Source organism: Hypanus sabinus, chromosome 22 (assembly GCF_030144855.1).
Source record: "Hypanus sabinus isolate sHypSab1 chromosome 22, sHypSab1.hap1, whole genome shotgun sequence".
Taxonomy (NCBI): domain Eukaryota; kingdom Metazoa; phylum Chordata; class Chondrichthyes; order Myliobatiformes; family Dasyatidae; genus Hypanus; species Hypanus sabinus.
The window spans coordinates 56,893,416-56,918,943 of NC_082727.1; the positions used below are offsets into that span (position 1 = coordinate 56,893,416).

At 37.4% G+C, this 25,528-nt stretch overlaps 1 protein-coding gene across 2 annotated transcripts in view; it reads right to left on the reverse strand.

Moving 5' to 3' along the window:
* sec23ip (SEC23 interacting protein) overlaps positions 1-25,528 on the reverse strand; it is a 142,216-nt gene that overhangs the window by 6,491 nt on the left and 110,197 nt on the right. For both annotated transcript variants that reach the window (XM_059947815.1, XM_059947814.1), the window contains exon 18: positions 7,188-7,304. In XM_059947815.1, coding sequence (XP_059803798.1) covers positions 7,223-7,304 — 82 coding nt within the window. In that variant the 3' untranslated portion in view covers positions 7,188-7,222. The remainder of the gene's footprint in view (positions 1-7,187; positions 7,305-25,528) is intronic.

The window sequence follows — 25,528 nt, forward strand, 5'->3', positions numbered from 1 at the left end:
TGGCTAATGAAATATAAAACAGAGTTAATGGGTTCACTTAAACGCACATGTTTCAGAGCCGCAGCTCAATGGTTTGAGAGATGCCAGTGATCAAACAGCAGATTGAACTGGAGCTGCCCAAGTTAAAATCTCATTACCACATCATAGCCAAATTGCAGGCACCATAATGTTGTTCTGCAGCTTTAAATCAAAAATAAGAACATGTAATGAGTCGAGCACTAGAAATTTGCAATGTCAAGCCAAACACAAAGAAAGCAAGGGAAATTTTTATGATAGGTTAATCATGCAGGAAGCTTTAAATCTATATTGGCCTAACAACGTGTTTTGCGACATCTCACACATATCATAGTTGAATTTTAAACCAAGGAAGTTTTGGTAAAACTGCTTACCAGCTCTCCAACCTCAACAAAATTGTGAACCATTACAACAGTTTGTAACCATTACACATTAACATTGAGACTATCCAATACGTTTGAAAAGAAAATGGAAAGAATTGTAATAACACTATAAGACAGGAGTAGAAATAGGCTAGCAGCCCATCGAGACTTCTCTGCCATTCAATTTTGGCTGATTTATTTTCCCTCTCGTCTCCATTTTGTCTTCTCCTCATAACCTCTGACGCCCATTGGTAAGTTCTTACCAATGAAGAACTTATCAACTTCGGCTTTTAATATACCTCATGCCTTGGTCTTCTCAATTCTTTGTAGCAGTGAAATCCATAGGTTCACCACCTTCTTGCTGAAGAAATTCCTCATCTGTTCTGAAGGGACGCCCTATTCTGAAGCTGCTTTCCCATTATTGGAAACATCTCCATGTCACTCTATCCAGGCCTTTCAATATTCAACATGTTTCTCCACATTCTTCTAAACTACAGCAAGAATAGGCACAAAGCTATCAAATGCTCCTCATACAATAACCCCCATAACAAGGATTAGTCCTGTAAATGTCCTCTGATCTTTTCCAATGCCAGCACATAATTTCTTACACGAGGCCCAAAACTGCTCACAATACTCCAAGAGTAGTCTGACCAATGCCTTATAATGCTTCAGCATCACATCTTTGCTTTTATATTTGCCTTCCTTCCCATCAACTCAGCCTGTAAGTTAAACTTAAGGGGATCCTACACGAGAATTCCCAAGTTCCATTGTATCTACGATTTCTGAATTTGCTCCCCATTTAGAAAATACCTTACGCTTCTATTCCTTCCACCAAAATGCATGATCATACACTTCCCTACACTATATTCCATCTTCCCTCTTGGCCCATTCTCCCAATCTGTCCAAGTTTTTCTGCAGACTCCCTGTTTTTGCACCTCGACCTATCCTTGCATCATCTGCAAACTTCAAAGTTCAAAGTAAATTTATTATCAAAGTACATATGTCATCATATAAACCCTGAGATTCATTTTCTTGCCACCATACACAATAAATATAAAATATAATTATAGCCATAATAAGATCAATGAAAGATCACACAAACTTGGCTGTTCAATCAGTGCACAAAACTTGGCCACAAATCCATCAATTCTGTCTTCTAGATCATTAACATATAATGTGAAATATGGAAATTAGTTTAGTCAGATTGCTTTCGGCAGAAAGACTGCACCTGTGATGGTTATTGGAAAATGGAGTCTTGTACTAATATATAATGGAATAGTGCCAATCTAAGCATAATCAGTAAGCACCTACAGGATATTGGAAGTCTCTGCAATGTTTCATCTCAAAAACCACACAACTATTCACTTTAAATATCACAAATACACTAGATTCCTTTATTCACTTAAACTGAGATTATGGAAAGGATCTAGGCAACGCTGGCAAATTTATCAGCTATCTTCAATAGTTGTCCTAAAGGAGGTGAGTCACTGTCCTGTACCACTACAGTCCTTCTGGTGATTGTATTCCTAGTATTGTTGGGTAGGGAGTTATAGGATTTAGAACCAGGGATGCAGGGCCAGAGATATTTTTCCCAAGATAGAGGGACAGAGGGGACTCACAGGTGGTGACAATGGCACTTCCTTCTTTTTAATGGGAGAAATCATGTTTGGGGATTGCACTTCAACTGTTCTTGGTAAATAGCCATTTTGTTGATGGCACATAGTGCACTTTGTTGATGGTACTTACGGCAGGTACATGGCACCGTCACGGAGGAAATGCCTGCTCAAAGAGTGCCAGTCAAGCAAGTTGCCTTATCTGAATGATGTAAAATGACTTGAGTAGTCATGGTAATCATTTAGGAAAGTAGAGAGTGTTCTGTCACACTACCGTATTGTGGCTTATAAGTTGCAGAGAGAGCCTATCTCTGGACATTATCAAGTCTTGCTGCATACAACCATGGGCTTCTTCCATTGTTAAAGAGTTGCAAATGCAACTGAGTAATCTGCAATCATCATCCAACATCTCCACTGCTAAGCTCATGAAAGAACGTGAGCTAAATCAGCTGAAGGTGGTGAGACCGAGGACACAGTCCTGAGGAAAGTCAAAGTAAAATTGATTACCAGAATACATACATTTCACCATATTCTTGAAATGAGGTACTAGGGCTGGAGTGCCTGATCTGTGACCTTCCTCTGTGAATCAGGACTCCAATCACTGGAACTATTACCCTTAAGATTATCGTTGATCTTAGTTTTACCAGTGCAACTTGGTATCACACACAAACAATGGCGCATTGGTTTTAAGGGCAATTGTTATCTCACTCTCACCTTTCCTCTGGAATTCAACCTTTTGGTTTATACTTGGACCAAGGCTGGGAGATCTGAAGCCAAACGATCTTTGAAAAAAATCCAAACAAGGCTTCCAGGTATGATTAATGATTACCATTTCTTGGCACAGTCGAAGATAGATTCCATGACTTTTCCAATGATTGAGATTAAATTGACTGAGTGCCTTGCTTTTTCCACATTGTCTAGGACTGATGTTGTAGATCTACTGAAGCAGCTTAGCTAGGCACACAGCTGTTTGTTGTTTGGTCTCAAAGACTTCCTTATATGCTCTCAGCTGTTTCTTACGAGCATGCAGACTGAATCAAACTGGCTAGAGATCAGCTTTCTTGAAGGTGAGGATCTGAGAAAGTTAATCTTCAACACTTGTTATTGAACAAGTTTGCATATGCTTGGGCCCTTTCTTCAGCACTGGCATATGTGGCCTCATAAACAGCCAATGGGAGGAACAGACTCCAAGAACAATCCCATTTGCTGTTTAATTGTCCACCGCTACTCAAGCCTGGACAGTTACAGATGCAGAGTTTACTTTTGATTCACTAGCCATGAGATGATTTAGCACTGTTCACAGCATGCATGAAACCCCTATTTACAATTTCAATGAATGTACTCCACCTGTTGCCTAAGCAAGGATTCTTCATTAAAATTCCATTAAAACATTCAAAGTCCTTCACTGTCATAATCACAGCTGCGTTTGTATGACTAAAAGTGGAATCAGACCCTGGGCCTTCCTTACTTGCAGGTTTCATCACTCATCATTTCCACAAAGGCCTCATATTACATCTACACAATGACATAAATCCAACTTGCTGGATTAACATAATCCTCTGTATGTTGCATTCTGATGATTAATTGTAAATAATTCAAGTATTCCAAAACTATTCATTTCATACCCATGTCCGTACTCTTAATAATAGTAACAACATTCCTGTCCATTTTCACAAGTTTCACAAATAGCAAAAAACAAAGTTGAATTTGCTTAAGTATGATATTAGGCATATTTTAAGAGATTATATTTTTATAATGTGATTCATGACTCAATGTTCCAGATTGTTTTATGGTCAATTCAATACAATTTCAAGTGTAACTACTGTGAATAAAGTATTATTGTAGCCTATTCTGGCAGATGGGGCTCATTGGCAACTCATCTACGAGAAGGAAAACTGATCTCAAATCTCTGCTGTCTTGTGGCTACACCCACTCATGGGGAAGGCTTTAGAAGTAAATCTGGAGCTGGAGACCATAAGGCAGTCATACGTTGAGTTCAATGCTGGCTGGCAACTCCCATGAAACCACTGGTGCCAATCTGTGCGAGTCTCTGTCGTTCCTTTGGATTCATCAACTACATGGAGAGGGAGAATCTGCTGCATGGGCAACAGGCTGCTCTCCATATTGTACTGCCTTAGCTTGTGTATCACACAGACAGCTGCAGCACAACATCCACGATCGACCCTGACCAATGGAGGACCTCATTGTCGTCAACTGCAACCTCATCATGTTATATCTACGTTGAGGAAATTTGCCATTGACATTTTAAGGGGCTGTGCCCAAGTGTTTCATCATTACTAAATCTATACAAATCACTCAGTATTCCAAACACCAGACACAATTGATTAGGATTCTAAAGCACTGACATTGACATATTTTGATTGACTGGTGTTTCATTTATTCTGACAGCAACAGTCAGTCAGGGGAGGTAGATCATTAATTAAAATGAACAAATGGAACTTTCTCTATACCAGAGAAAGTCAATAAGCTGTGAGGGTGTTAGCTTTGGCTCAGCAGCAGTAGGTTCACTTGGAATCAGAGAATTATGGTTTTGAGATCCATGAACAGAAACCTGAGCACATTTTAGGGTGACATTTTAACTGATTCTTAGAGAAGGTTTCTTTCACACAATATGTTAAACTAGGATCCAATTTGCCATTTTGAATTGAATTTGAGGAATGTGATAGCTTTTAAACCAAGAAGCCGGGTATTTCTTGTGTTTTCCTGGTCAAATGTTTAATGTATACCACTAGAATGACACAGCACTAAACTGAACTGAGCGCAACTAAACACTGCTGGACCATTTGAAATACTCTGGGGAATTCTGTTTAACATTCCATGTGTCGCTTGATTTTTGCTGTTTGCACAATTTGTTGTTGTTTTGTATGTTGGGTGTTAAACGTTTTTATTGAATGGGTTCCATCAGGTTTCTCTTTTATGGCTGCCTGCGGGAAGACTAATCTCAGGGTTGTATAGGGTGGACGTACTTTGGATCTTTGAATGTTTTCATCATTTGTTACTTGTGGAACTATTTGTGTCAGGGTCATACAGCACAGAAACAGATCCTCCGGCCCATCATGTCCCAACCAACCATCAAGTACTACAGTATTTATATTGATCCCTTTGACAAGGCTTAAAATGCTTCAGAAATGTCGTACTTACTTGACACACATGCAAGCAATGAGTTCTATCCAACACTATCCTGTCCTCCTACGAATTTATTCCAGTTTGCCAACATACCTAGCACCCCTTGTGCCTTAAACTTCCGGAGCAGTCTAGTACATGGATGGAACCCCATCAAAAGCCTTAATTGCACGTAAATCATTAATTTTTAGTTTGCCTCCTCTTTGAGAGACATGATCACTCCTGCATAAAACCATGTTGACTCCTCCCTATCAATTCTTGTCTTTGCAAGTGAGCACAAGTCCAGTCTGCCAGAATCCTCCCCAACACTGATGCAAGGCTCATCTACCTGTAGCTTCCTTGATCTTCCCTGCTGCCCATTTTGAAGAAGGGGGCAAGATTAACTATACTTTTGTCTTCTGACACCATGCCTGTGGGTAAGGAAGTTGTAAACATCTATGGCAGAGCCCTACCAACATCCTCCATTGCTTCTCCTAGCAATACTGGAAGATCCATGCTGGCTCTAGGAATTTATATTTTAATGCTTTCTTCTTCCTCCTTTAACTCTCCAGCACCAATATCATTCTCCCTGATGAATATTGCTGAGAAGTATTCATTTAGGATTCGATCAGAACTCCATACATACAGTACTGCACAGAAGTGCAAGGCAGGTTCCCAAGACTTTTGCACAGTATTGCATTTCTTTATGTGGAGGGGAGAGTGACTTTGTAAATCTGGCAAAAGCAAAGGATATTGGGAATGGCAAGGGTAGTGTGTCATGGGAGAAGCGTGGGACAGGAGGCAGAGAAGGAGGGGTGGGGGCGGGGGAAGGGGTGCGGGTGCAGTCACACCTAGCCCTGAGACAGCAAGGTTCCAAACAATTGTTTTATTGATCCTTGCAGAATGCTTCTCTGGTGCTTCCTGCTCCCTTCCCCTTTTCTCATCCATGAATCCCCTTCCCACTCTCAGTCCACAATAGAAACTCATATCAGAATCAGGTTTATCATCACTGACATGTCATGAAATTTGTTTTTTTTTGCCTGTAGCAGTACAGAGCAATACATAAAATTACTACAGTACTGTGCAAAAGTGTTAGGCACCCTAACTAAGTATATGTACCCAAGACTTGCACAGGTGCTGCCAACATTTTGTGTGTGTGTGTGTTGCTTCACACATAGATGATCTTTTTGTCCTATACAGTTCCAGCCTGATCATTCTATTTTTATATTCTTTTGCTTGACTACATTTCTTCTTAAGCACCTTATTTATTTGTTCTGCTCCCTTCCAGGATCTGCAAAATGTAGTCCTTGAACATTTCCCAATATTTTACCACTTTTTGAGTCATCATTATGTGCTATCTCATATGACGTAGGCAATCGTAGTTTATGACGATGATTGTTCTTGGCAAATTCTACAGAAGTGGTTGGCCATTGCCTTCTTCGGGGCAGTGTATTTACAAGACAGGTGACCCCAGACATTATCAATACCCCTCAGAGATTGCCTACCTGGCAATAGTGTCTGCATAAACAGGACACGTGACATGCACTGGCTGCTCGTATGACCATCCACCACCTGCTCCTGTGGATTCACGTGATGCTGACTGAGGGGGCGAAGCAGTTGCTACACCTTGCCCAATGGTGACCTGCAGGCTAGTGGAGGGATGGAGTGTCTTACACCTCCTTTTTTAGAGATGTATTGCCACCCTGCCACCCATGGTGTATTTCTGCCCTTTCCACATGCTTCTCCAGATACAATTCATTTATTACTTTGCTGCTCTTCAGCCTACTGCTGCCTTCCCATGTAGCTCACATCCTCACTTACACATCTTTACTTCACACGTAAAGTGGTTTGGTCAGTCCACCTTCATATGATCTGAACATTAATTTAGATTAGCTTAATTTATGTGGAGGGGATTAATTTAGATTAGACTTTCCATACATTTAAATTAGAAAATACTGTACATTTTACATGTTAAACAAATGTCAACAGCTCGATTTCAATTGACTGTCAGGAATTGCTTAGCTCAAAGTTTGATTCAGATCAGCAAAAGTATTGAAGAGAATTACAAACTTACCAATATCAAGATGAACACAGTTTTGTCGATGGCCATCAATGTGGTGGTTGTTCAGGGCTGATGCCCATGGATTTATAAATCTCTTTAAGAAACAGCAAAGCTGTGTCTTCTGATTCCCTATGGGAATTAATGTCATAGTATTAGCAGTGATTAAGAACATTCACAAAGGTTGAATTTTTAATGGACAATGTGGTTATCAAAGTTGGACTTTAAAATAAGCTGAGACAGTATTTCCATGGTAATATAGTCATTTTTGTGTAAATCAACATACGTTATATTTATAACAAACCCAAGCAAAAATCTAGCACACGAGAAGAGAGTCATTAAGTACAACCCAAAACATGATTTATCCAGTCTTGTGCTGAAAAATCATTGAACATTGGTAGAATAAAGGAAATTGGAAGATATAACCTCACTTAAGCTCCCTAATCAAATCTGGTTCATTACACAACACCCAATCCAGAATTGTCTTTCTCCAAGAGGGCTCAACCACAGCTGCTTTAAAAACCATCTCGTAGGCATTTTACAAATTCCTTCTCTTGGGATCCAGCACCAACTGGATTTTCTCAATCTCCCATGACTATTGTAACATTGCCCTTTTTACAAGCTTCTTCTACCTCCTGTTGGAACTTATATCCCACACTCTGGCTACTTTTCAGAGGCCTTTCTGTAACTCCCATCTGGCTCCCATCTTCTAATCCTTTTTCCTTAGGATCTGATTTCATCTTTTACTTACAGAGCCACCCCACCCCCTCTGCCTACCTACCTATTTGTCGTTGAATATTAAAACTCCTTAGCTACAATCTTCTTTTAGCCACGACTCGGTTATGACCACAATGTCATACCTGCCAATTTCTAACTGCGCTACAAGATCACCTACCTTATTCTGTATACTGTGTGCATTCAAATATAACACCTTCAATCCTGTATTCATTACCCTTTTCAATTTTGCCCCCTTGTTACGCTTCAACTCATTCAGACATAAGTGTCCTTTTTCTACAGGTCATACCTTCCCCAGAAGACATCGAGAAATCTGAAAAACTGCTCCCTACACCAGTTCCTCAGCCACTCATTCATCTGTATTATTATCCTATTCCTGCCCTATCATATAGTACTGGGAGTAAAGCAGAGATTACTACCTTGCAGGATGCTGCTTTCAGCCTCTTTCCCCAACTCCCTATACTCTCTACACAGGATCCTTCCCCCTTTCTACCTCTGTCAATGTTGACTCACTCTCTCGAGAATATTCTGCAGCTATTTGGAGACGTCCTTGATCTTAGCATCTGGGAGGCAACACCCCTTACTGGCATCTCTTTCGCAGCTACGGAATTTACTGTCTGACGCCTAACCCTTGAGTCTACTATCACTATCACTCTACCTGGATTTCCCCTACCTTGCCGAACCTCTGAGCTGGCTAGTGCCGCTGTTGCTATACCCTGACAGGTAACTACAACATAGTAAAACTATGATTATTTTGCATTAAAGAATTGTTTTTCATTCTAATTGCACTGTTTCTTGCAAAAATTGTGTATAATTTGTTCTTTGTAAATGCTGCTTATCTGATGCTGTGTGCTTTGATGAGGAAAGTTAGTGCATAGCTCTTGAAACTACGCTACAGAAATGGTGCACATGAGATTTACAATAATGCCAAAGCTACAGAATTACAGTTATGAGAAGAGACTGGGGTTGTTTTCTCTGAGGGCCAATATATTTGAGGTACATAAAATTGAGAAGTCAAGACCAAATAGACATACAGTAGTTCCCTCAGCAGTGAGGCACACAACTAGGAGACATAAATGTCAACTTAATTAAAAGAAAACCTGGGGGGTGTGGAGAGTGGAGATAAATAATATTATATCATATATATTGGCAGAACTGAGCACAGCGAGGCTGGTGGAAGCAAAAACTCTCATCACATTTATAAAATACCAAATAGCCACTTCATGTGGTGTAAATTTCTATGATTGTACAAATGCTTTGATTTGTTGGCCAGCAATGTATTGTCACCATCTGCTGACCTCACAAGCTGCCTAAAAAAACTACAGACCTCAAGATCAAGACTTTTTTTTCTCTCTTCCTGTTAGCAGTTGCCTTCAGACATCTGATCTAGGGATCACTAGGAACCAGAATCTCACTTCTTTGTGCAATTAATGTGGTTTTCCTTCACAAATTGGAGTTCTACATTTCCGAGGCACCTTGTTCACATTCTAAATTAATTGGGCCATCCATTAATTGGGGAAGCTGCTTATTTGGGACAACTCTTAAAGAACAAAAACAAATCAAGAAAATAGCTGAGATTTCTTTTGTTTATTTGAGGCACTATACTGCTTAATTGGGGAAAAAGACAGTTAGTCACATGCACTTGTGGCTGTTGGACACCACACCGTCCTTAAGAGTGAACAATTGCGTCAACTTGTGTTACGTTACCCACTTGGGCCAACAGACGCTGATTCAAAAAGCAGAGATTTTTGATCATTTTGTCTTTGACTTTAAAAAAATTGTTTCAGTCCCTTGCCATGAAAAGATTTAACACTAGCCAAAAATTATGACCCTACCAAATTAAGATCTATCTGACTATAGTTGCACGAAAAAGTTTGGGAACCCTTTGCAATTACCTGGTTTTCTGCATTAATTACTCATAAAATGTGGTCTCATCTAAACTGCCCTGTGATTAGGTTAGGGTGAATAAGGTTTGTCTGGGATTGCTGGGGCAGTGTGGCTCTTAGGCGGGAAGTGCCTACTCTGTGCTCGATCACTAAATAAAAAATTTCCATAAAACTTCCAATGATTGGGTCAGCTGGGGCAAAACATACTGGACCCAATTAACCAGAATCCACTGCATATGAAAAATTACGAAGTAGACTTAAGTCTGTCTGGTTCATCATTATTGGTGATATGCCACAGAACACAGAAGAATGTGTAATGCATCTTATCAGTATGCAAATATCTGAATTTGCTTAAGTATCATTTTACTCCATGTAATACATTTACAGTTCACAAACTAGAAAGTCTGTGAACCCCGTAGAATTTTCTCTATTTCTGCACAAATTTGACCCAAAATATGATCAGATCTTCACACGTCCTAAAAGCTAGAGAACTCAATTCAATAAAAATAAACACTAAAACATTACTTGTTTATTCATTTATTGAGAAAAATGATCCCATATTACATGTATTTATTGGAAAAAGTATGTGAACCACTGGGGTAATGCCTTCTACAAAAGCTATTTGGAGTCAAATGTTCCAATCAATGAGATGAGATTGGAGGTGTGGGTTGTAGAGGTGCCTTGCCCTATGCAAAGGACACACAAAGTCAGGTAACTGACAGAACGTGCTTTTCTCAAGAAAGATCTGTTATGTGCACCATGCCTTGATCAAAACAACTTACTGAAGACCTTAGAAGATGAATTGTAGAGATACGTGAAGCTGGAAAAGGCTACAAAAGCATTTCTAAAGCCCTGAGTGTTCATCAGTCCACAGTAAGTGAAATTGTCTACAAATGGAGGAAACTTAGTACTGTTGCTACTCTCCCTAGGAGTGGGCAATCTGCAAATATCACACCAAGAGCACAATGTGCATTACTGAAGGAGGTGAAAAAGAACCCAAGGGTAACAGCAAAAGGCCTGCAGAAATTTCTAGAACTTGCTAAAGTCTTTGTTCATGTGTTCACTATGAGAAAAACACTGAACAAGAATGGTATTCATGGAAGGACACCATGGAGGAAATCACTGTTCTCAAAAAAAAATTGCTGCACATCTCAAATTTGCAAAAGACCACCTGGATGTTCTACAACGCTTCCAGGACTTTGTTCTGTGGACAGATGAGTCAAATGTTGAACTTTTTGGCAGAAATGTACATTGCATTGCTTGGAGAAAAAAGGGCACTGCACACCAACACCAAAACCTCATCTTAACTGTGAAGCATTGGGGAGGGATCATCATGGTTTGGGGCTTCGTTGAGGGAACAATAAATTCAAAGTTGTATCAAGACATCCTATAGGAGAATGTCATGGTAGCAGTCTGTTATCTGAATCTAATAGAAGTTGGATAATGCAACAAGACAATAATCCAAAAGACAAGACTAAATCAACAACAGAATGGTTTAAGAAGAAGAAAATTCATGTTTTGGAATGGCCGAGTCCAAGTCGTGATCTTAATTTAGCTCAAGCAACCCTTCACTGAATCTAAGCTGCTCCATATACATTTGGCAAATTCACCTGATTTCACAACCAAGGCAGAACACTTAAAATAAACCAGAGATTTCTTGGTTTGAGGATTTTTGGCTTTGATTTTTAAGCTAGTGCACATTTATTATGGATGGATCAATACTTTTTGCACCTTTTGATGCTGCTTTTGTAGGATGGCTGAGATTGCAGTCTTGTCCAAAGCCAAAAGTACAAATATTGTTTGACCATAAGGCATTAATATTTCTAATGACAGTTTTCTTCAACAGTCTTCAATCTGAATGGTGTCTGGGAATGTGAAGGTGGGTTGGGCAAGCCATAAATATTAGTTAAAAGTTTTTGAACAGTCAATTGGTTCCTCTCTTCAAAATACATCCTTTCTTTCACTGGATGAAGGAAATAATGGTGCCCAAGAAGAATGTGATAACTTTCCTTAATGACCATTGTCCAGTAGCACTTACATCCACCATAATGAAATGTTTTGAGTGGTTGGTGCTGAAACACATCAACTCCTGCCTGAAAAACAACTTGGATCTGCTGCAATTTGCCTACCATCATAACAGGTAAATAGCAGATATCTTTTCATTGGCTCTTCACTGACAACAGTTCAACATTCAGTATCATCATCCCTTGAAAACTAATCAGTAAGCTCCAATACCTAGACTTCAATACCTCAGTGTGCAACTGGATCTTCAATTTCCTCAGTTGTAGAGTAAAGTCAGTACCAAATGGCAACATCTCCTACACAATCTCCATCAGTAAAGATGCACCACAAGGCTGTGTTGTGGATGAAGTCGGTTCTGATTGGCAACAGCATCTCCTACCCAATCTCCATCAGTAAACAAGGCTGTCTGCTTAGCGACCTAATCTACTACCTTTATGCTTATGACTGTGAGGCTAAGCACATATTTAAGTTTGTCAATGACACCGCTGTTGCTGGCCGAATCAGCATATAGGTGGCAAATTGAAAATCTGGCTGAGTTGTACTACAATAACATCTCACTCAATATCAGCAAAACCGCAATGCTGATTATTGACTTCAGGAGGAAACAGAAGGTCCATGAGCCAGTCCTCATTGAGGGATCAAAGTTGGAGAGGGTTACAACTTCTAATTCCTCAGTGTTATTATTTCAGAGGATCTGTTCTGGGTCTAAAATCCATGTGTTATTTCAAAGAAAGCATAGGAGAGTTTCTACTCTCTTAGAAGTCTTTAAAGGTTCAGCATGTCGTCTGAAACTTTGATAAACTTCTGTAAATGCATGGTGGAGAGTATGTTGACTGGTCACATCACAGCCTGGTATAGAAATGCCAATGGCCTTGAAGGGAAAAGTGTACAAAAGGTTGTGGAAACAGCTCAGTCCATTTCAGATAAAGCCCTCCCCACAACCGAGCAGGACAAGGAAAGCAGGTCACAGGAAGGAATATTCATCACTGAGGAACCCCATCATCCAGGCCATGCTCACTTCTCACTGTTGCCATCAGGAAGGAGATACAAAAACCTCAGGACCCTCACCACTAGGTTCAGGAATAGTTATTATCCCTCAGCCATCAGGCTCTTGAACCAGAGGAGATAACTTCACTCGCCCCAAATACTGAATTGTTTCCACAAAATATGGACTCAGTTTCAAGGACTCTTCAACTCATGTTCTTGATATTTATTGTTTATTTATTATAATTAATTTGTTTGTCTTTTTCTTTCTGTAATAACTGTTTGTCATCTTTTACACATTGGCTGCTTATCCGTCTTGTGTGCAGTTTTTCATTGATTTTTATGGTGTTTCTTTGTACTTACTGAGAATGCCTACAAGAAAATGAATCTCTGGGTAGTACATGATATGTAATTTGATAATAAATTTACTTTAAAGTTTGAAACTACTATCCTACAGAATACAGAGCCTGAATGAGTGAGTGTACTATTTATTCAAGCAAAAATAAAGCTTCAAGCCAAGGTTGCTACATTTTTCCCACACACAGTATTAATGAGATATTCATTCCCTTGTTTCTCGCAGGTTGCATTTAATGTACAAATTAAAAACTTAATATTGTTAGCGCAATAAAACTCATGACTTTTCGAAAAAGTTTGAAAAGATGCATTTTTGATCAACTAAAAATCAGCAGTCACTAATTATCCTCTTTATTACTCCATAACTGTCTCTTCAAGAAAGTCATCTATCCTCTCCACGATACTGTAAATTTAACATGTTAAAGCAGTCATGGGAGTTCAAAAACACAATCCAATAGATCCCAATTAATTAGGCTATCAAGTCAATTAGAGCAGCTGCTTTTTTGGGACAATTCTTAAAAGAACAAAAAATAATCAAGAAAGTAGCAGGGATTCCTTTTGTTTATTTTAGAAACTATGCTGTTTATATTGCCAAACAGTTATTAACCAGTCTCAGAAACATGCACTTGTGTTGCCATAAGACACTACATCATGCTTAGAGCAGTTTTTAAATTGTGCCAGTAGCATGTGCTTGTGTTCAAAACACAGTGACTTTTTTCACTGATACTTGGCAAGAAACGAGCAGCAATACAATTCTTAACTGCTTTGCTCACTGTGGTTTTAAGAATTCAGGCTTGGAGACAAAGAAACAGCTCGGAGTGAAAATGAAACGATTTCACTACACTACTTCAACAAGTCAGGAATTATATAGAGTCTGAAGCTATTGACAATCATCTTAAATGTTACAATCAAAATGAAGACTTGGAGGATGTAATAGTCAAAAATTTTATCAAGGCAGCCCATTATCTAGGTGGCTGCATCAATTGTGTTCATTTGCAGTCAACAAAAAAACACAACAGTGCATACACTGGACAAATTCCTCCATCAATAACTATTAGGAACTAAAATGGTTTCATAGTACTGTTGTAGTATTGATAGTGTTCTAATTAGTTCTGTATTTCATTTAAATACACAATTTATTACTCAGTTAAACCGTTCTTTGTCTTTTTAATAACTATTTCCATAAAATCAGCTAATTAGGGTAGTTGCTTAATTGGGCCAAAATGTAATGGTTCTGAATGTGTCCCAATTAACTGAAATCCACTGTAATTTTCATTCACAATCTTTTTGCTAGAATTATGTGGGTCCTTTGGAACACAAGTAGATTACTTAATTCTTTTTTTTTAATATATTTTTTAATTTATTAAATTTTAGAAATTACAAAGAATAAATATAATAGTAAAATAGTAAGAAAGATAATATTAACCCTCCCCCCTCCCCAGCTTAACCCTTATCTAAAGAAAGAAGAGAAAGATTGCCTGGATATCGGAGGATCCCCACATGCTCCATGGAGTTCAAAATAATTTTGATACTTACTTTTTTACTTTCCCCAATTACTATAATTTTATCTTCAAAGGACTTATGTATTTAATCCTATCTTTTCTAAGTATGGGAGCCAAATTTTCAAAAATATAATATTCATTTCTTAAATTATATGTAATTTTTTCAAGTGGAATATAACTGTATTTCATTATTCCAACGATCCATAGTTAAATATAAATCAGATTTCCAACTAACTGCGATAACTTTTTTGGCTACTGCCAATGCAATTTTTATAAATTTTTTCTGATACTTGTTCAATTTAAGTTTCTGTATTGTCCCTTCAATGTCTCCTAATAAAAATAATAGTGGACTATGTGGGAGTTGTATTCCAGTAATCTGTTCCAATAAGTCTTACATTTATCCAAAATGGTTGAATTTTAAAACAAGACCAAGTAGAATGTAAAAAGGTACCAATTTCTTGATTACATCGAAAACATTGGTCAGACGTATTTGAATTTAATCTATTTATTTTCTGTGGTGTTATATATAATTGATGTAAAAAATTATATTGTATTAATCTAATCGAACATTAATTGTATTTCTCATACTATCAACACATAATCTTGACCAGTTTTTCCCATCAATTTTAACATTCAAATCAGATTCCCATTTTTGTCTTTATTAATTTAATAATTTAATTATTTGCTTTTGAATCAAATTATACATACAACATGTAAATTTTTTAACACTTCCTTTCTGAATCAATATTTCTATTTCACTAGGTTTTGGCATCAACATTGTTTGTCCCAGCTTTTCTCGTAAATAGGCTCTTAATTGAAAATAACAGAAAAGAGTGTTATTTGATATTTTATATTTATTTCTTAATTGATCAAACAACATCAATATACCTCCTTCGAAACAATCACCTATATATTTAATCCCCTTTTGGAACCAATTATATAAAAGTTTATTGTCCATTGTAAAAGGAATAAGCCTATTTTGAATTAAAGCTCTTTTTGCTAATAAAGATTTATCTCATCGTCCATATTTACCTTATTCCATAAATCAATCAAGTGTCTTAATACAGGAGATTCTTTTTCTTCCCATATCCATTTGGATTCCCATTTATATATAAAATCTTCTGGTATATTTTCTCCTATCTTATCCAATTCTATTTTAATCCATGCCAATTTTTCTTCATCAAAAAAAGACGCAATAAATCTAAGTTGATTTGGTTTATAATAATTCTTAAAATTTGGAAGTTGTAACCCTCCTAGATCAAATTTACATGTCAATTTTTCCAATGATATTCTTGACATCTTACCTTTCCAAAGAAATTTCCTTACATATTTATTCAGTTCTTGAAAAAACTTCTGAGGTAATTGTATTGGTAAATTCTGAAATAAATATTGCAATCTAGGAAATATATTCATTTTTACAGCGTTATCTCTACCTATTAATGTTATTGGTAACATCATCCATTTATCAAGATCCTCTTTTATTTTTTTTTAATAATGGCAAATAATTTTGTTTACATAAATTTTTTACATCATTATCAACTCTAATACCTAGATATTCTATCCCATTCATTGACCATCTAAATTGAGTTGCTAATCGACATTGATTGTAATTTCCTTTGGTGAGGGGTAAAATTTAACTTTTATCCCAATTTACTTTATAGCCTGATACTTTCCCATATTCTTCCAATCTAAAAGATAATCTTTGCAATGATTGCAATGGGTTTGTTAAATAAATCAAAACATCATCAGCAAATAAATTAATCTTATATTCTTCTTGATTAACTCGAAAGCCCCCAATATCTGAATCTGTTCTAATTAATTCTGCTAATGGTTCTATTGCCAATACAAATAAAGCAGGTGATAATGGGCAGCCTTGTCTAGTTGACCTCGTTAAGCAAAATGGTGTTGAAATCTGATCATTTGTAACTACTTTAGCTTGAGGATTAGTATTTAAAGTTTTAATCCATTGCATGAAAGATTTTCCTAACTCATACTTTTCCAATACCTTAAATAAAAAATCCCATTCCAATCTATCAAATGCTTTTTCTGCATCTAAAGCAACTGCCACACTCATTTCCTCTCTTTTTTATGCCAGATGAATAATACTAAGTAACCGAGTTATATTATCCATTGATTGTCTATTTTTAATAAAACCTGTCTGATCCATATGTATTAATTTTGGTAAATATTTAGATATTCTAGTAGATAAAATGTTTGCTAGTATTTTATATTCTGTATTCAACAAAGAAATAGGCCTGTATGATGTTGGTTTTAAAGGGTCTCTATCTTTTTTTGGCAATACAGTTATGATCACTGTTAAAAAAGATTGCGGAAGTTTATGCATTCTTTCCACTTGGTATATTAATTCCAAAAAAGGAGGAATTAATAAATCTTTAAATTTTTTTATAAAACTCAGGAGGAAAACCATCTTCTCCTGGGGATTTATTACTCTGAAGTGATCCTAAAGCTTCTTCAACCTCTTTTCATGTAAAGGGCATATCTAATCCTTTCTGTTCTTCCAAATTTAATTTTGGAAGGGTTATTTGTGATAAAAAATTATCTATCTCAGCAGTCTTATTTTGTGATTCTGACTGATATAGGTCAGTATAAAAATTTTTGAAAGTTTCATTAATTTCTAAAGACTTATAAGTAACCTTATTTACACTTGTTCTAATTGCATTTATTGTTTTAGAAACCTGTTCTGTTTTCAACTGCCAAGCAAGAATTTTATGCGATCTTTCACCTAATTCATAATATTTCTGTTTAGTTCTCATAATTACTTTTTCTGTACGATATGTCTGGAGTGTATTATATTGTAGTTTTTTTATTAACAAGTTGTCTTCGTTTTTCTTCTGTCATATATCTTTGAGATTCTTTTTCTAACTTTATGATACCTTTTTCCAATTGATCTATTTCTGCTGCATATTCCTTTTTAATTTTAGATGCATAACTTATAATCTGACCCCTTAAATATGCTTTCATCGCTTCCCATAATACAATTTTATCCTCAACTGAATGTAGATTTGTATCCAAAAAAAATTGAATTTGTTTTTTCATAAAATCACAAAAATCTTGACGTTTTAATAGAGTTGAATTAAATCATCTATAAATCAATTCCTCCTTATCCATCATTATTATTGTCATTATCAAGGGGGAATGATCTGACAATATTCTTGCTTTATATTCCACACTTTTCACTCTATCTTGAATATTTTTTGATAATAAAAAAAATCAATCCTTGAGTAAGTTTTATGTCTGTTTGAATAAAATGAGTAATCTCTTTCTCTTGGATTAATTTTTCTCCATATATCAATCAGATTTAAATCTTTCATTAATGATAAAGTTAGTTTTGTTACTTTTGATTTTATAGCACCTTTAGTTGATCTATCCAGAACTGGATCTAAACAAAAATTAATATCTCCACCTATTAATATTTTATCATGTGCATCAGCCAAGTTCAAAAAAACCTTGTATAAATTTTGCATCATTTTCATTTGGTACATAAATGTTCATAAAAGTCCATAATTCTGAAAAAATTTGACGATGTATAATCACATATCTCCCCCCAGAATCAATTATTACATTTTGTATTTTAATTGGTAAAGATTTATTAACCAGAATTGCAACTCCTCTCGATTTTGAATTAAATGAAGCTGCAATGACATTTCCAACCCAATCTCTCTTTAATTTCTTATGTTCTGTTTCTGTTAAATGTGTTTCTTGTACAAAAGCTGTATCTCCTTTCATTTTCTTAATATATGTTAAAACTCTTTTTCTTTTCACAGGTCCATTAATTCCATTAACATTAAAACTTAAAAAATTAAGTAAATTAATCATTCATAGTACCTTGGGAATTCTTTAAAATTCTCCATGTTGCTATGAGTCTCTCCCCAATCATCCAGGCAAAGAAGAAAAATAGAAAAAAGATAACTAATATATAAGAAAAAAAACAAAATACCCCTCCACTAATGTTGCGAATAAAAAGAACACAACATTACCCCCCCCCCCCCAATTTTACGGGTCATGGCAATCGCCATGATTGTACACATGAAACTCGCAGCTATTGATCAGGAGCTCCTCCAGCTCCCCCGCAAAAAAAAAGAAAATATATTAATAAAGAAAAGAAAAAAAAATAACAATTAATGTCTCTACTCTCCATTAATACTCCTCGACTGTTTTTTTCTTATAAATGTCCATCAGGTCCAACCTTGTTTCAGTCTTCATCATTAGTCCATTTCATTTCTATAATTCTTTAGTCCTCTTCATGGACATCAGGTAATTCTTGTACAAATTCCTCCGCTTTCCGGTAGTCAACGAAGAATCCTCTTTCTCCATTATCCAGGAAAATTATCAATTTTTGCTGGGTAGCTCAATAAAAATTTATAGCCCTTTTCCCATAAAGATTTTTTCACTGGATTAAATTCCTTCGCCTCTTCAACAGATCGTAGCTTATATCTGGATAAAAAAAAACTCTTTTCCCTTCTACTATCAATGGCCCATTTCTCTTTTTAGCACCTTGAGTTGCTGCCTTCAAGATCATTTCTTTATCTTGGTACCTTAAACATTTCATCAAAATTGATCTTGGATTTTGATCTTGTTGAGGTCATGGTCTTAAAGCTCCGTGTGCTCTTTCAATTTCAATTACTTGGCTTCCTTCTTTCATTTCCAAAATTTTCGGAATCCATTCTTGAAAGAATTTTATTGGATTTTCTCCCTCTGTACCTTCCATAAGATCAACAATTTTAATATTATTTCGTCTACTAGAGTTCTCAAGTGCATCCATTTTTTTCATTATCCGTTTTCTTTCTGTTGTCCAGGCAAGATTATCGTATTCTTTCTTATTTATTCTTTCCATGTTTTCTTCTATTTTTACTTCCATTTCTTTAACTTTATTATCCATCTTCTTTTGTTCTTCCACCACATTATCAAGTGTATTCTGTATGCTTCTTATATCTGTTCTTATAGCTTTAAATTCATTCGCCATATCTGTTCTTATAACTTTTAATTCATTCATTATATATATATCAGGATATCTTTTATGTCTCCTTTAATCTCTTCCTTCTTTTCTTCTTCTTCTTCTGGATTTCCCAAAGAGTCTGTTTCAACTTCCGACTCACTTTCAATTTCACTTCCACCCGTAGTTGAAGCTTGTAGTTTTGTTAACATCTGTTCATGCATACTTTCGCGCATGGTTTGTTCTTGCCATTTCTTCTTAGAGACCGCGCGACGTTGCTGCAACTTCTTTTCCCGCATCATCAGAAGTCCCATGCACTTCGTCGGGAGAAGATCCAACTTGAGTCCGAGGCTTCGCCAAGACGGCTAGGCCTTTTTCCCCGCCGATTTGTGCAGTCTTCGAAGTAGTAACTTTCTTCTGTTTCAGTTTAGGAGCCATATCAAAAGATAATCCTGAGTTGCTTATAAGTAGTTTCTAATAGATATTTGTTAACTCTTCTTCATTTAAACCCTATTTCATTACTTTTTGCGAGGAAGCTGGAATCCCAACGCCTCGACCCTACGTCATCACGCGACATCCCCCTCTTAATTTTTAAAATAGAGTAAATTAGCAAATGTGATGTCCAGTATATGGATTGAATTTTGGAGAAAATAACAATTGGACATTATTTTAATCTAGGTGAATTATCACAGAGTAATCCATGATAGCTGAATATTTCATGCTAGGAAATCACATCTCCTTTGACAGCAACACACACAAAATGCTGGAGGAACTCACCAGACTAGGCAGTAACTGTGGAAAAGAGTAAACAGTCAGCATTTCAGGCTGAGATCCTTCATCAGGACTTTGACGGTATCAATTTTCATTCAACTGTTCTATAAACCCTTATTTTTGCTTTAACCATGAATTCCATTCTAGCAGAGTTTTTTCATTTAGAGATAAAAATGATGAGTAACAGGCCTTTCTACCACAATAAGTCTCCATCACCCAATTATATCCATGTAACCAATTAACCTACTAACCTGTACATCTTCAGAATGTGGGAAGAAACTACAGCACCCAAAGAGAACCCACACACATGTGGGTAGAACATACAAACTTCATATATACAGCAGTGGAATTGTACCTGAGTTACCTACTGGTGCTGGACAGAATTCCCTTGTTCTGGGAATGGGAAGAGCTGGTGTGAAGAGTACAGTGGGGAAAACTGAACAGGCCTGGTCAGTGGTCTAGCATAGTGGTTCACATAACACTATTACAGCATTAGTAACCAGAGGTCAATTCCACTGGTGTCTGTAAAGCAGTGGAATTGAACCCTGGTTGTCTGCTTTTACATTCAATGAACTATTCTTTGTAGCTTCCCCCCCCCACCTCTCCCCCCCAGTGATTAGTTGATCACTCACCTTCCCTCCCCACATACTTAAGCACACCAACAGGCGATTTACTTGAATTTCTTTCAGCTTCTTGCATTACAGATAATGCTTATGATATGGACTCTAGAATAGAGGACCAAATTCAGACCAGGTGACCATTCAGCTGCAACTCAGATGCCAAGGAACAATCAGCTGTCACTTTTAAGTCTCCACCTCTGATGCCTCTGCCTCCCAGCTTGCACCAATGGAGCTGAATGCAAGGTACAGGAACAGCAGATGCAAGAAGTTCATTAATTTCAGGCAAGTCAAACTTTTCAGCATTGTAATTTCTGATTTACAGGAAATATTCTACATTTCTCAGGTTACTTTAGATGAGGAGTTCCCAACCTGGAATCCATAGACCCTTGGTTAATGGCAGAGGTGCATAGCATAAAAAAAGATTGGGAACCCCTGCTTTAGATAATTATTTAGAATTTACACCTCTTTCAGTCTACTTTGTTTCTTAATACAACCTTATTTCACTTTGGACTCAGTACTTCTGTCATTTAGGTTACGTCCACACTAGACCGGATAAATCCGTAACTGAAGCTTTTTCTCTTTGTTTAGACCCTCTGTCCACACTGAAACCGCATTTTCCTCCCCCGAAAACAGAGCTTTTCTAAAAAGCCCTCCAGTGTGTATATATTTGAAAACGCCGGATTGGGCAGAGCAGTGTGCACGGGGTAACCGGAGAAATCTAAAAACACTGTCATGACATGCCAGAAGAGATGGTGATGGTAACGCGCCATTTCATTGTTTTCTTGAACGCAACCTAACAATCTCAAAACAGATGGCAACAGGACTGAAGCCAGAAGAGTTAGAAATGTACTCACCAAATACTTTGACCCATAACTTACTGAATAAATAAGTATACGCACTTTGACCTGTTTTCTATTCTTGCTTGTATGGAGATGGTTTACCTATTTATGCAAGTACTTCTCTGACAATAGATGTGTAACAGCCTAATGTAACATTGTATGGAAATACAAGATAACACTAATGCAGACATGTTTTATACATTTAATAAGGGGCTTTATTAATGCAACAGAGTTAGTCAGTTTTTCAATGTTCGTCGTCAGCCGGATCATACTGTCCGTGAACTCCCTGTCAGTTGCCTCCATACGCTCCAGTATTTGTTTTTTTTTTAGTTCTAAGTCCTCCTGCGCAAGAGCCTACATCTGTCCGTCATTTGGCAAATAAATTTTTCTAGTCTGTAACTGGACAAATGCACACCAAGTCTTTCACGGCGAGATTTGACACCAAACATGTCGCTTATTTTTGGTAAATGTGTCCTGTGCATGCCCAGTAGGAGGAGATTCGCCCAAATACCTGTTTTAATGTGGACGGAGGTATTTTCAAAAACGTTTGGTGTAAACGCCTATAGTTTTTACGCAAAATCGGCGTTTTCAAAATTATCTGGTCTAGTGTGGACGTAGCCTTAACCTATGCTGTTTTTCACTTCATCGTGGATCCATTTCTCCTCCCTTTCTGCTTACCATGCATTTTGAATCTCATTTATTTCTCTTCCCAATTCCAATGAAAAGTCAATGACCCAAAGCATTAACTGTTTTGTTCTCTATGAATGCGAGCCAAACTGCTGACTATTTTCCACAATTTCTGTTTTTATTTCAGCCCTGGAAATGATATTAATGAAAGTAATACAAAATATTCATTTTATATTAGGCCAAGAAATAGAAACTGAAGAGCTGTTTGTACTGGGCTGCACTCAACTATGAAATTATCACAATATGTGCATCATGAAGTGCTGAAATAATATCCTGCTCATTTCCAATTTGGAACCAGTGGAAGTATCTACTGCATCACTCTGAAAGAACTTCAGGCAATCAATCCTAATTTCACAGAGGAAACAAGCATGAATAGTTTAACCACAGAAATGACATTGCATTAGCTCTTTGCATGCTTAATTCTCTGAAAATCTAGCTAATTTCGGGGAGGGAAAAATCAGCACTTAAATACGCGCACTTTTTGCACTGTGGAAAATTGCACAGAATTATCTAATCAATCCAGCCTAACAAGGCTAAAATGCACCCAAACACTTTCTGGGTCTTCGCAAAGTAACAGTGGTTTTGAAAACTGAATTTTTTTGCTTTGAAGAAACTGGTTCAAGGTAAAGAGCTACACTTCTTAGCCATCATGTTTTTTATTACTAAGGTAAAAATTAAGTTTGATGTTGAAACTTTATAGTCTGTAACAGAAATAAATCAATTTTTTCCAGAGAATCACAACTGCATCCAAGGTCTGTACAGTTAAAGATGTTTTAATGTGATTAAATAATCTATCGCTGCATAAAACCAATGGAAATTATGCCAATTGTGGTTGTACTTGTCAGAAACGTGGCTGACACTAAGGGCTACAAGTTTAGTTAAAAAAAAACAGGGTTTTTGACTCCCAATACAGACTATATTGCTGGAAAATGTATAGCCAGTAAATGAAATCGAAGATCTCAGAGCTAGGGCGCTGTATCAAAGAGACATTAGGACTGCTTGCATCCTCTGCTTCACGGAATCCTGCTTATCCCCGTCCGTACTGGATGCAGCGATTTAGATTGACAGGTTCACTATACACCATCAGGATATGACTGTCGAGTCTCTCAAAAGCAGGGGTGGAGGTGTATGCCTCATGATCAACTCCTCTTGGTGCAAAAATGTGTCAGTGATGTCCCAATTTTGCTCACCAGACCTGGAATAACTTTCAATTAGGTGTCAGACATTTTACTTGCCGCAGGAGATGTCAGTGATCATTTTGGTAGTGGTGTACATTCCACTTCAGGCCAATGTCAAACAGAATCTAGATGATCTGAGCAATGTGAACAACATGCATGAAACAGCACACCCTGACACCTTCACCAGCATTTTGGTGGATCTTAACCAGGCCAGCTTGAAAAAGTCACTAAATAATTACCATCAACAAATCACTTCTAGTACCAGAGGAAACAACACACTGACCCACTGTTACACCATCATTGAGAATGCCTACCGTGCTATTCCATGCCCACACTTTGGAAAGTCTGATCACTTAGCTATACTTCTACTCTCTGAGTATAGGCAGGGACTGAAGTCTGCAGCATCATTAGTGAGGACCAAGAAGGAAACGACAAGGGAAGCACAGGACTGCTTTGAATTGGTGGACTGGACAGTATTCAGCAATTCATCTTAGAATCTGGATGAGTATGCCACAGTTGTTACCAACTTCATTAAAACCTGTTTGGATGAGTGTGTGCTTATGAAAACTTGCAGAGGGCTATTTCAAGAGCAAAGAAACAATTCCATGCAAGGTTGGAGGTGACATCAGATGCACATCAACTCTAGCACGGTTTGCAGGACTTTACTTCCTACAAAGCAAAACCCAATAGCATGAATGGCAGCGATGCTTCATCACCAGATAAGTTCAACACCATCTATGCCTGATTTGAAAGGGAGAATATAACTAAACCTGTGAAGATCCCTGCTGCACCCGGTAGCCCTGTGATCTCCAACTCAGAGGCCAATGTCAGGCTGTCTTTCAGGAAGGTGAACCATGGCAAGGGAGCAAGCCCTAATGGAATATTTGGTAAGGCTCTGAAAACTTGTGCCAACCAACTGCTGGGAGTATTCAAAGACATTTTTAACCTCTCACTGGTACTGTCGGAAGTTCCCACCCGCTTCAAAAGGGCAACAATTATACCAGTGCCCAAGAAGAGTAGTGCGAGCTGCCTTCATGACTTAATGCCCGAATCTTCCAGTAGCACTCACATCTACGGCAATGAAATGCTTTGAGAGGTTGGTTATGGCTAAAATCAAATTCTGCTTCAGCAAGAACCTGGACCCACTGGAATTTGCCTATCACCACAATAGGTCTATGGCAAATACAATCTCAATGGCTCTTCATACAGCCTTAGATTACCTGGACTTTACAAACACCCATGTCAAAATGCTGTTGGTTGCATCTCCCTCTGCAATTGAATCCTCGACTTCCTAACCACAAGACCAAAGTCTGTGTGGATTGGTAATAATATCTTTCTCACAGACAATCAACACTGACGTACCTCAGGGATGTGTGCTTAATCCACCGCTCTACTCTCGCTATACCCATTACTGTGTGGCTAGGTATAGCTCAAATATCATCTATAAATTTGCTGATGATACAGTCATTGTTGGCAGAGTCTCAGATGGTCACAAGAAGGTGTACAAAAGCAGATTATACCAGCTAATATAATCTAATGATGAGTGGTGTCACAGCAACTACCTTGCACTCAACGTCAGTAAGACCAAAGAGCTGATTGTGGACTTCAGGAAGGGTATGATGAAGGCACATGAACCAATCCTCAGAGAGATCAGAAGTGGAAGTGAGCAATTTCAAGTTTCTGGGTCCCAAGATATTGATGCAGCTATAAAGGAGGCAAGACAGTGGCTATATTTCATCAGGAGTTTTAGGAGATTTGGTTTATCACCTAAAACACTTGAAAATTTGTACTGAGGAGAGCATTCTGACTGGATGCATCACTAGC